The sequence below is a fragment of the Musca vetustissima genome, unplaced genomic scaffold, assembly GCF_032173495.1.
Source record: "Musca vetustissima isolate MV318-11 ecotype Yass unplaced genomic scaffold, APGP_CSIRO_Mvet_v1 utg63189, whole genome shotgun sequence".
NCBI classification, from domain to species: domain Eukaryota; kingdom Metazoa; phylum Arthropoda; class Insecta; order Diptera; family Muscidae; genus Musca; species Musca vetustissima.
Window position 1 is genome coordinate 36092 of NW_026879638.1, and position 12858 is coordinate 48949.

The window sequence follows — 12858 nt, forward strand, 5'->3', positions numbered from 1 at the left end:
ATCGGCACAATAGATCTTTCGGAGAATTTTTCTCTCAAACACTCTTGTGTAAGTACCCATGCTTCAGATCGATATTACAGCACGGGTAGTATCAGCGTCTTGTTGCAGTTCACATTTGCATCTCGTATGACCTTTTCCAGGAGGATGTTAAACAGATCACACGATAAACACTAACCTTTTCTGAATCTTCGTTCGGTATTGAAGGGTTCCAAGAAGAGGTCATTTCCGACTTCAACTGCTGACCTTGCGCAGGTTAAAAATATCCTGTCTGAATCCTCGTTCGGTATTGAAGGGTTCCAAGAAGAGGTCATTTCCGACTTCAACTGCTGACCTTGCGCAGGTTAAAGATATCCTGCATAGCCGTATTAATTTTGCAGGAATGCCAAACGCAGACATGGCTTTAAACACCTCTGAACGGATAGGGCTGTCGTATGCGGCCTTATAGTCGACGAATAGGTGGAATGTGTCGATGTGTTTTTCGTCGGTCTTTTTCGGGATTTGGCGCAGTGTGAAAATCTGAAGCCGCATTGGTATGGTCCAATAATGTCATTGTCCATTGGCTTCAGTCGTTCATACAGCAAGCTGGATAGCACATTATATGCGATGGGTAAGATACGTATTCCTCTATAATTGGCACATATCGTCTCGTCTTCTTTTTTGTGCACGTCACACAGGATGCTGAGGTTCCAATCATGGCCCCATGTGTGGGCCATGCCTTCCTCTAGCCAAATTGTACTAATCGGCCTTGAATAGTTCAGCTGGTAATCCATCGGCACCTGCTGCTTTATTATTCTTCAGCCGATTAATTGCTATTCTGACCTCATCTTAGCTATGTGGTATACTATCTATACCATCATATCTTATTGGTTCTGGGGCATCTTCTTCACTGTTACTATTTGATACCAGAAGCTTTGCAAAATTCTCCTTCCAGATCCTCAACACGATATCTGTATCTTTCACCAGGTTTCCTTCTTCATCTCTAGAGGAGGATGTGCCTGCAACAAATCCTTCGGTTTGGTGTTTTACTCGACTTTTGGTCGTTGGAATGGGGTTTTGACAGACATTTTAGCAAAAACATTGGCGTCTGAGGCTCTAGGCTAGGCTTCTAATCATCCAAGGGTCTCTACACATTTACAGTTATCTTCCATGCACGGTAGGTTACATTTATCGTCGCCTTGGCGCTGTCTTTGACAAAAGTCACACGTGTACATGTTATAGGATATATTTTGTTATATCCACAACCCTACAAAATAATTTTTGTGACAAATGTAGTCACTTTTCGGGTCAGCAGCTCATCAATTACTGTTTGTCTCAAAAGTAGTTCTTATTGGGTCAACAGAACCATATTTCATTTTCGACGGCATGGTACACCAAATTGTTGATTTGTGTCGGTAGTCAGCTCAGCTTTTCCTAATGAACACCCCATTCCGCATTTGAACCGATAATTTGGCTTTAATATTCCACATCGAACAGTGTCAAAAGGGCCCCATGTGGTACTTAGCTTCCATTTTGACTGGACGGATTATAGCTTTATGATTATACTACAGCTGCTTATATCACCCTACCCCCCAAATAGAACGAAAATGTTATAAAAACTGTATCACACCTACGAAACTTTTTCACACTTATGAAAATTTTTGAATACCTCTAAAAAAAATTAAAGAATATTTAGTGTTTATACAAAACAGTGAACAGTGGCATTCTTCTCTTCCCCCCTACCCACTTACAACATACATTTGTTGTTGCACGTTAACAATAAATTTATTGACCCATATTACATAAATTTTAGATCAGAACTTTATACAATTTCATTCTGCACTAACCTTCCATATATGTTTTATCACTTTATCTATTAAACTAAGGAAATAATTAATCAAAATGTTTAGCCAACTATTCTATGATGGGTCGGCTGCTGCTGCTGCAAATTAAATGTTTCAAAGTTTTTGTTGTTTTTTGTTCTTAACACAATATGCTGTTTTTTCCCTTTTGTTGAATTGTTGTTTTGTTTAATAATTGCCTATACTTTATTATATATTGGGCACAGGAAAAATTGTTGTATGTATATAGAAGAAGAGCACAGCTGCAAAAGCAGTGGCAGCGTAGCAGCAACAAACGCACACACTCACTCACAAAAAAGGAACTTGGCGGCTGAGATTTTTGTTCATTTCATTCACCTATTGATTAGTGCCCTCCAGTTTTGTTTTTGTTATAAGTTCCACTTCAATAAATGCCATTAGTACAATAGGTTATGAGGATATGAGGTCGAGTAGTAGTGGTAGTAGTATGAAGAACTAACTTATTATTGAAATAAGAGAAAATGAAAAAGAAGCATAGATGATGTATTTGTGGATGGAGATGGACCATTAAAGTGCAAGAAAAGAACAATAGTGTAAAGATAAATGGAAATTGAATTGGTTTTTAATTGAATATCTTTTTTAGTTTTTGTTCTATAAATAATTATAGGTACTATGGATTCTGATTTGAAACATATTTGCCTCAAATACTAAAGCAAATTTGTTTTTTAAAGTAGTTGACAAAAAAATATTTTATGATACTATTATGCCCTAGTATTGAATAAAAGGAACTAATTTCCCGTGATGGAGTCGCTGTCCCGTCCGATGTATCGGTTGCAGTAGTTAACTGCTCTCCGGTAAATCTTGGCATCGACTTGCCTAGCAGTTATTGGTACTGATGAATCATCCATCGTATCGACGGGGGTGTCATCAGTACCAGTATCCGTTTCGACAGCCAACTGCCTCGCGACATCACTGCAGACCGTGGAGATTGAGTACAGATCTCGCCAGTCAGCCTCCCTCCCTAGTCAGCAACTGGGAGGACTTTTCACCGTAGTGCTAATCACTGTAGTTTCCATGATGTCTTCCTCGTCTGACAAAGGCGAACCATCCCAGAGCTGATTAGGGATGCTCTCCTGACTAAGGCGGAAGAAGCCGGTTTCCTCTAATAGGTTGATGTAGTTAGAATGCGGGGAGAAATGAAGGAGGTTATCAAAGACCGACAATCCCGAGGATGTTCGGATTATGGACGGTGGGTATACGCCTGCCTTCAATGGAAATGTCAAGTTTTAAATTGACTTCCAGCGTCCAGGAAGTGAAAAGTGACACAGTATACTTTGCAGTGAATAATTTTAGATTGCGAAGAAGTTGGTGGCACTTACGTCGTCAATGTTAACGCTGGACGAAATAATCGTACAGTCATCGGCGTACGACACCACGAAAACAGCTGGTGGAAGAATGGGGAGTTTGAACAAAATGGGAGATAGTATACCGCATTGAGATACTCCCATTTTGATCTTGTGATATTTGGATTTTTGGCCACGGAACTCAACGAAGGCCTGCCGCCCATTAAGGTAGTTGTCAAGCCAACGCTTGGTATCACTATCAAAGCACGGAATGATCGACCGTATCAAACGACTGGGATAGATCTAAGGCTGCCACTATCTATCTATCTTTTGTAATTGCATACGATACTCAAGAGCGCCAGCTGCATCTCTTATTTTTTTCTCCTCGGTGGATATGACCTTTTTTAACTTCTATAGGCAGGCAGAATTTGAAAATTCGGAAAATCAGTATTCAACAATTTTTTTGTCGCTGGCAGTCGTCATTCGAACGGTAACTCTTGAGGAGATTAATGTTCCGAATGTTCTGTTTAGGATTTGAGACTCTCCTCCCAACAGTTCTAGTTATGGAACCATCATTATGGCCGCTATCGATGCACACCAAATTGACGCTGCTCCAGAATATTAGCGTCTCTTGTTTTTGCTTCTTCATGGGTTTCTCCCTCTTCACTGTTATAAACAGTTAGAGGGATCTAATCACATTTGGAACGGTCGTCTTCCTTTACCCTCATTAGCTTATGAGGCTCTCGTCCGAACAATTCCAGCCTTTTCACTATCCTTTGTAGCCGCTATCGAAGCATACGCTGCTATAAGCATATAATGGGGTTTAATTAATCGCATTTGGGACAGTCATCTTCAATACTTTTGGGCCCGCCTTTAGTCCTCGTTGGACGATCTGAATTATGAGCATTTGGAGATTTTAATTATGGCCAGAAATAATTTGATATACGTAGTTCGATAAGAAAATCCTTTTGTAATGTCTACAATTTTGGATTGTTAGTTTTTTTTTTTTTTTTTTGATGCAGATAAAAATTTTAGTCATATTTTGGTGTGCTCTTCGATTTTTTACTTAAGGGACACCAGCCCCTCCACATTCTCGGTTTAAAAAAATCCGATCATGTAGTTCATCTCGAAAGAGAAATTAATAAAAACATTCGCCCTAAAAAGGCATAGAAAACTCAAAAATGCAGCTTGAGCCCGGCTTGGACTTGAACCCTGGTTCCCACGGCATTTGTTGATTGTTGTTCGGCGCCTTAGCGTTCAAAGCCACCTCCTTATCTTCCTAAGGTTGCACAATATGCAGTTGTATACTATTAAAGAGAAATATTGTAGTCTGTATGGAAAAAAGTCCGTCACTACAAGAAAAATTTGCTCTGAAAAGGAATGTTATGGTGTTATGCCAAATGTCCGAACCTTGACACGGTTGTATTTATTTCGACATAAATTCGACATAAATACAACTTATCAAGTAACGACATTTGTAAGCCACATTGCCCAATATACTTGATGAGCCGCTTAACGAACGGCAAAACGCACCGCATAATGGTGGGAATGTAGAATCTCTCTGGCTTTCCTTTTCATTGCATCTTCGATCATGAGCTACATGAGAAATATAAATTAATAAAAACTCAATTTTGTTTTTATTTATTTTTTCAATTCTTGATGCCTTGTTTTTCTATTTAATTCGAACCTACACTAATTCAAGGATGTCCCTTTTAAAGTTTCAAGTGAAAATCACGACAACTCTTGCAGTTATAGGCAATCTATTGTGACAGCATCCAGCGACGGTAAGAATGTTTCTCAAATATCAAGGCCTACGGACAATAAGGAACACTATACTACGTATCGACAACAGAAGGGGGCTACGATCAGAAACCACCCAACCTTACTCAGGCAACGTCTGTCACCTCAGTATGTTTAAGTATTTTTTTTTTTTTTTTAATATTTTGTAACATTCGAGTACGTTGGGTTGATCTGAGAAATTACTAATTCCAAACTGAAGAATTTATGAGGTAATTTAAAGGCCAGTCAATTTAAAATCCCCGACATTTATATTTTCCCTTACAAGATTTTTTTGTTGGAAATTCTTTGAGAGCCTTTATACCTAAAAGTAAAAAGATTTTTTTTTCAAATGAGTTACATATGTGTCGTTCTTTTGTCTTTAATTAAACTTTTGATGTCAGAGTACCAAGTTCTTTCCCTCCTCCCCCACACTCTATTAATTATTTAAAATATAATCTAATATCGTATTTTTCATTGTAGCATTTTCCAAGAAGTATCAAAATCTATATTTGTTTGACTCACTAAAATATTTATTTTCAACCCCTCTTTCTCTCAATTTTTCTTTACAGAGTACACCCTCAAAACCGACAAACAAGGAAAATGTCCAATGTAGAAATACTGAAGAAAACTGTGAAATGTTTACTTCGAATGGTTTCATATTAGAAGAAAGTGAAGCATACGAATTGTGATGGAAACTATTGTATAGCCAGCCCTAAAAATACAGGACATTTTGCTCCCCAGGAAACGAAAAACGAAAAGAAAAACCACCATAACTAACAAACATAGCTGGCTGAAAGCAAGCTTTTTTAAATATTTTTAACAATAAAAGAAATACAAAAATAACAAATAGTCTCTTTGACAAATAAAAGACCACGTCCTCCATCCATGCTAACTAACACACAACACACCGTTTGAATGCATGAGTAAATGATTAATAATAATCATGAATTCAAATATTACAACAAAGTTGTACGATGTTATTGATGAGAATGCAGTAAACGAATGTGATTATCTTCGATTGGCATCTAAAATCGTTGGGAAGGCGGCAGATAATAATAATAAACTCGAAACGTGTCAATGTTACTTAAAACATAATTATGCTGTGTGGGAAGAGCATAAGCAGCAGCAGGAAGAGGTGGAGGAAAAGAAGAAGAAGGAAAAAATAAATGCAATACGGCTGAAATTCAGGCAGCAAGGGCACCATCAACCACAGCAGCTACAGCAACTGAATGCAGATCAAATAGATCCTAACAGATGTTTATGTGATAAACAGAGACAGCACAATTGCCAGATACATTACTGCCACAAAAACAACAACAACAATAACAACAGCAGCAGTTGTACTATTTTAAGAAATACAACAACAACTGAACCCAGCTCAAAATACTGCTCATCACACAAACAACAACAACAGCAAGTAACACCACCACCAACATTACTCGAATATGGCATTATTGAATCGCCACAGCAACAACAATCTACATTACCCACATTATTTAAGCCATCTTGCACTCATGAGGATACTTATGCTGTACCATATTTAATATTAGACAATTCGAATACATGTAAATTTATATCAAGTAAGGAAAAAACTACATTAACTGTCGATAACTATGCATCATCCAGAACATCCACAACAACATTAACAAATTTCATTTCATCAACAAATATGCAAACAACGCCGGTGGCGGATGTAAACGAAAAATCCGTAATGTTAGCCAATGTTAAGCATCAAATTAAAAGAAAATACAACTCCTCGAATAGTAGTAGTAGCAGCAGGAAAACAAATGCCGCTGATGACCATTGCCGCCGCCGCCATTACACACGTGACAAGAATATTATTGTGCGGTGCTTCAATTACTCTGACCATTGGTGGAAGAATTGGCTGTTGAAAAACAATCCATGTCACCCCCAAACTGTTAACGGGCGAAATGGTGGTGGTTACGTCGGTGGCAGCAGAAAGCTACTGAATTTATTCTTTATTTTATTATTAACCTTTGCCCAATATTTTGGCAGCACCCAAGGGCTATTGGTGGCCAAGTCGTCACCCTTTAGTTTAGATTCCTCTTCACCAGTTGATTCTGTTTCCATTGATTCGGGTGATTTTGCAATGCAAAGCAGCAGCCCCCATACTAACAACAGCAATGGCGCTAGTTCGTCGTCGTCATCATCGTCACTTAATAACAATTTTGGCCTAACAAAAACATCATCGTCATCATTAGATCAAAACGAGGGACTCGTCGCAGGTATTAGCGACAATTTCCCATCGAGTAGTAAAAGTCTAAGCATATCATCGGCTGCTGGTAGTGGTGCCTATCTGGACAAATTGGACAATTTGGAACGTAGCTTGGCTGCAGTACTTATAAAAGTTGCCTACGGTACAACCTCGACCACCAAACGTAGTATTCCCGATAACAGTTATGCCTCAAGTCTAACCACCATAGCAACGCCCCTGCTTACCACACAAAGATATCACGAAAAGTCTCGCCAGCCCCAGCTGAATGTACATCATCGTAATTATGAACTCGATTTGGAAAGAGATCATGCCTTGCCAACAACAGCCCCAAATGCCGACATTTTAAAGAGTAACAGTAATCCAACATATCCCAACCCCAATCGTCATCACAACAATGATCGTGATCGCCATCGGCACTTGATTAATTCAACACCACTGCCATCATTGCCAGAAGTATTAAAGAAAACGAATGGTCACACACCCACCATACCAATGTTCTCGGGTGCCGATATACCCTCATATTCACCGCCGGCTAGATCGTTCTTTACGCCACCACTGCCACCAGAATATCAACATCCGTTTGCCGATAAACCAACCCTAAGGGGAACCAACAATGAAGGGGGTATTGTACCCAATACCGGTAGCTATATAAATCGCCGTCCCATACCGCCACCAAGTCTTATGCCTGGCCATGAACGTATTCCCTTTAGACCACCTGATTTGGCAGGTGGTGCAACAAGTGGTAATACCAACAATGCCAATATGTCCCCTGCGGCCCAATCGCCGCCCTCAATTGGTGGCAGTAGTCTATCATCCTCGGTCAATCCCCATTCTCCATCAAATGCCCACTTGGATACCACCGATCCACGATCAAAATCCACAAATAATGCCACAAAAAGTATTAATGTTGAATCTCCACCACCCGATGTTAAATCCGAAAATGGCAACTCAGATGCTGCGTCGCAGGGTTCCTCGTCTGGTAGCATGTTTTTGGACCCTTCAGATAGCTTCCGCAATAATTACAATTCCAAAGTACGGAAAGAGGTCCTACCCAGTATACAGCGCATACTAAGCGGTTCGAATGGTCGCAAGGGGGACATACCAGAAGTATTATTGAAACAGGTTACCACTAGACCAAACTATCACCAACCGCCTTCATCTCCGGTGGTTATTAACACCTATTTGAATCAAAATGGTGCAGCCGATACCAGTGTGGTGGATGCCAGCATTGATAGTAAGCAAAATATCAATAAAATCAAAAATATGAATGGTGTGGAAGGTGTTGATGTTGGTGTTGATGGTTCTGTTGCTGCAGATACACCACAACAAACGGAGATCACAACCAAATCGGTGACTGGTGCAATGTTTGGTGTACCGGCAAATGGTTCAACGTCAACGCCATCGGCTGCAGCCATTGGCGGCATGAAAACCAACACCGTTATAGTACCCACTTCTCGTACTGTATTTGCTTCGAATAATGCACCCTCGTCGACCAACAAAGGTGATGATGCGTCCTCGACATCATCGTCTACATTGGCGGCAGCTTCGGGCCTGGCCACCTCATCTCTTGCCTGGAATATTCACGTTTATTTATCGGTCATACTATTCACCATACTGGCTGTTTACTCACTGTACAAAATGGTTACCTACAATAAGCTTACACACCTCTTCTCGCAATCCTACTTCCTTTGCATTCACATTATCCTGATTACGATCTGCTCGATACGGACTTTCTACCTTTGCTATGACGCTTACAATATTCATTCCAGTTTTCATATTTTTGTTTCGGAAATTTTACTAAACCTACCAGCCACATTCCTGACTATATCCTTTGCCGTGTTGATACTATTTTTGTCCTTGAAATCGTTGAATCACAAGAATCGTTACTCGGCTCTGATTCGGCCGCTGACCGTTGTTGTGGGCTGTGGGGTTCATGTAATGCTGTGCATCACATTACACTATGTGGAGTCGTATACACTGCAAAATCACCAGCAACAGCAGAAGTTGTTGATGAAACGGCATCAGCAGCAGCAATTGCAGTCCTATGTACACCACAATTTTGCCCAACAGCAACAGCAGCAACAACAATATTCGTATTTAGAAAGCATGGCCTTTAACTCCCCGCTATCGGCAGCATCGGCTGCGGGTCAAACGGTTGGCGGCTATCAACATTTGGCTGCTGGGGTTGCTCCACTGCCACCGAATCCTCCGCGTGTTCTGTCACTGATTTGCCAAATCATTTACATTTTTGTTTGTTTCAGTTTGGGTCTGTTGTATTTGTATCTGTATAGGATTTTGAAGCGTGTCTTAAGAAACAAGTCGCAAAACTACATACATGGCTATCAGAATTTGTCTTATGCCATACATATTACCATTGCCACAGCCTTGCTGTTTGTCTTGCTGGCTGCATTGCAAATTTTCGGTGCTATAAGTATTTCGTCGACACGGCCAATGATTGCCCAGGCTACGGCCGAAATAGATTGGTTTCAATGGGGCTATCAGTTTTCGTTGCGACTTATTGAAATTGCCATTATCACCCTGATCTCGTGGGTCACGGGCTTGAAAACGAACACCGGCTCGAATACCGTCAACATTAATCTGACAAATAATGAGGCCCGCATTGTGGGGGGACATATCGATACGAATACTATGTATAATACAAATGCCAGTATGAATCCCAGACGACTCAAACAGAATGTCCACTATAGCCAATACAGCCATCCCAATGTGACCAATTTCTTCTTGCCTTATACCTCAAGTTCTAGTCAAGAACAATTTGACATGGATTATCCGGCACGTATATAACTCGAACAGAAAATAACGAATCAATGGTATTGAATGAATTAAAAAAAGGCCCCCAGCAGTAGCAGCTAACCCACCAGCCAGCCACATATGGAGAAAATGGTATCATATGGTTCAAGCTTTCTATTTCATTCTAATTACATACATAAAGTCCGAAATCTTGTCTCATCATAAAAGCAAAACAAAATTAAATTAAATCCCAACTTTTTTGCAACACCATCAACCAACATCATCCACTAAAAACAAAAACATAAAACGCGTTATAAAACTTTTTCACAATATACTCCAAATAAAACGTAAAGAAAAACAAAATATTAAATATATACATAGTTTTTTCGTAACATTTTTCCCTTCTTTTTTACATATATGCAATATAATCATAATCGCGACATAATGTATACAATTAAAAAACAAAAAACAAAATCTAAATATTTCCCTCTTTTTTTACATGAAAAAAATAAAAATGAATTTTTGTTCATTTTATTATTACTTTTATTTTATTTTTCGTTGTTTATATAATTCTGTGTATTGGATTTTAATATAAATAATAAAAAACTGATTTTTTATTTATACAAAGAAAACAATATATAATATATCATTTACACAGCAACAACAAAAACGCTCTTTTTTATTCGATTTATATAGTAATAATACATTTTGTTAATATTAAATTAAAAGCACTTTTTTAGATAACAGAAAGAAAAGCAAAAAAAATTGAATAAAATTTATAAAAAAAAATACAACAAATATTGCTTTAAATAAAACAAACAGAAATACGCAAGAAATAAAGAAATAAAAACATTCAAAAGAAATGTGAATTCTTTTTATTAAAAAGCCGAAAAAAAAACAAAAACAAAATCGAAAAAATCACATTTGCTGATAAATCGATTAATCATCAATCGAATTTATTGTTGTATTGATAAATCTTGATGCTGCTTAAACATTTAATTATATTCACATTTTTTTAAAGTGTAATGTAATTATTTTTTAAACAGAATTTTTAGATATATCAAACAAACAAAAATTTGATTACAACAAGAACAACAACAAACAAAAAGAATGAAAAACAATTTATCTCTAAGCCTAAAATTGCATAATTATTGTTAGTATTTAACTGTAAATTTTACATACTGTACATTTGTTAGTAACGACATATTTTTTAAGTTTAGCATTTAGTAATATATATAATATAAACAATTCAAAATTAAACATAATTTTTGATAATAAAATAAAATAATAAAAAAATACAAAAAATACTAAAAAAAAACAAAACTATTTTTAATTAAGACAAACAAAGAAACAGCAGATTGTGCGCATGTAGTGTGTGGCCGCAAACATGTAAATTCGAAATAACAATATTTTTTTTCTCCATTGAATTTCACAAATTGTATATAAGAAACATTTTTTGAAAACACGTCCAGAATCTTACACAATTTTCAAAATTATCTTTTTTCTTATCATTTTTCTTTTTAAATTGTTTGATTTTTATATTCAAACAAACTTGTTTTAAATTTAACTAGTTTTTATTTCTTTAATTCATTCGATCATATATTCTATTCTAAAAGTGAGTGAAACAATTATTGTTAGTCCTAGATGCGTATATTGTGATAACCTTCACCACATTGTGGTACAGGGTATTGCGTGTTGTCCCTTTGTTTGTAACAGCCAAAAGGGAACGAGTATACATAGAATCACTTTCTGAGACTGTCTGTCCAGGTTAAATTGTAAACAAAGTACAGGTCGCATTTATGATCCGAATTGAATGAACTATAGCACAGCTAATTTATTTGGTTCAAGAACCAACTCTATTGAAATTGGGAAAATCGGCTCAAATTTAGATATAGCTCTCATATCTATATTTTCGTCGTATATATCTTTCGATTTGCACGAAATTCGGCATAGCGTACTAAATTATGTGAAGAATGATGAGTGTTAAATTTCCTGAAAATCGTTCAAGATTTAGATATAGCTCCCACATATATTTTTGTCCGATTTAATGTAAATGGTGCAAAAAATGTCCCTATATATCTTTCGATTTGCACGAAATTTGGCATAGCGTACAGAATTACGTCTAGAATGATGTGTGATAAGTTTCGTAAAAATCGGTCCAGATTTATATATAGCTCCCAAATATATTTTCGTCCGATTTTATGTATATTGTGCACTAAAGACCCAAAGTTTGTCCGATTGGCACACAGTTTACTGTACAAGGTACTGAAGTTAAATATAAATTTTCATACGGGTGTCTGATTGAGATTAAATTTTGAACAGTGCGGCATACCGAATAGAGTCCCATTGTACGCAAACTACTCTAAATTTGCCCGAATGAAATGAAATTTAGCATAGGTTGTAGAATGACATATGTATCGTATATTTATGTTCGTTCAATTTCATGTCAATGTTCCGTCGAAAAGGCGACGCCTGTTAGGATACATATGTAGAATATACCCAAGTGGTGAAGGGTATAGTCGGTCCGACTACTTTACTACTTTCCTTACAGGTTCTATATATGAAAATTAAATTCATATTTATGATTTTTTTTTTTTTTAATTTTCCACTTTAATAATAATTTTTGATCAAATATATTGTCATTTCTAAGTACATGGATGGGGTCACATGGCGATACTCACTGTATAATTACAAATAAGTTTATGAAAACAACAACAAAAAAGAAAAAAAAACTAAATTATAAATTGCTCTAAAAAAGGAATAAATCAGAAAATGTATTCATTTGTACGTCCTACGAGCACCATAATAGTTCTCTCATTGCAACGAACGTGACCAGCATATTTATATATTAAATATTATATACATTTTTTGTTTTCAAATTTTTGCTGTTATAATTTTTAATCAATAGAAGAATAACATTTTGAAAGGTGCTGTAATATATATGCTTTATTGT

General features: G+C 37.1%; 1 protein-coding gene across 1 annotated transcript; it reads left to right on the forward strand.

The window, feature by feature from the left end:
* Positions 1 to 7169: 7169 nt before the first annotated feature.
* On the forward strand, positions 7170 to 10006 carry LOC133324668 (uncharacterized). The gene has a single exon (XM_061533511.1). It carries the CDS (start codon positions 7647 to 7649, stop codon positions 9957 to 9959), a length of 2313 nt encoding a protein of 770 aa, XP_061389495.1. The 5' UTR covers positions 7170 to 7646; the 3' UTR covers positions 9960 to 10006.
* Positions 10007 to 12858: the final 2852 nt, after the last annotated feature.

Excerpts from the sequence above, each read along its gene's own strand:
- LOC133324668 (XM_061533511.1), top strand. The coding sequence starts at position 7,647 with ATGTTCTCGGGTGCCGATATACCCTCATATTCACCGCCGGCTAGATCG.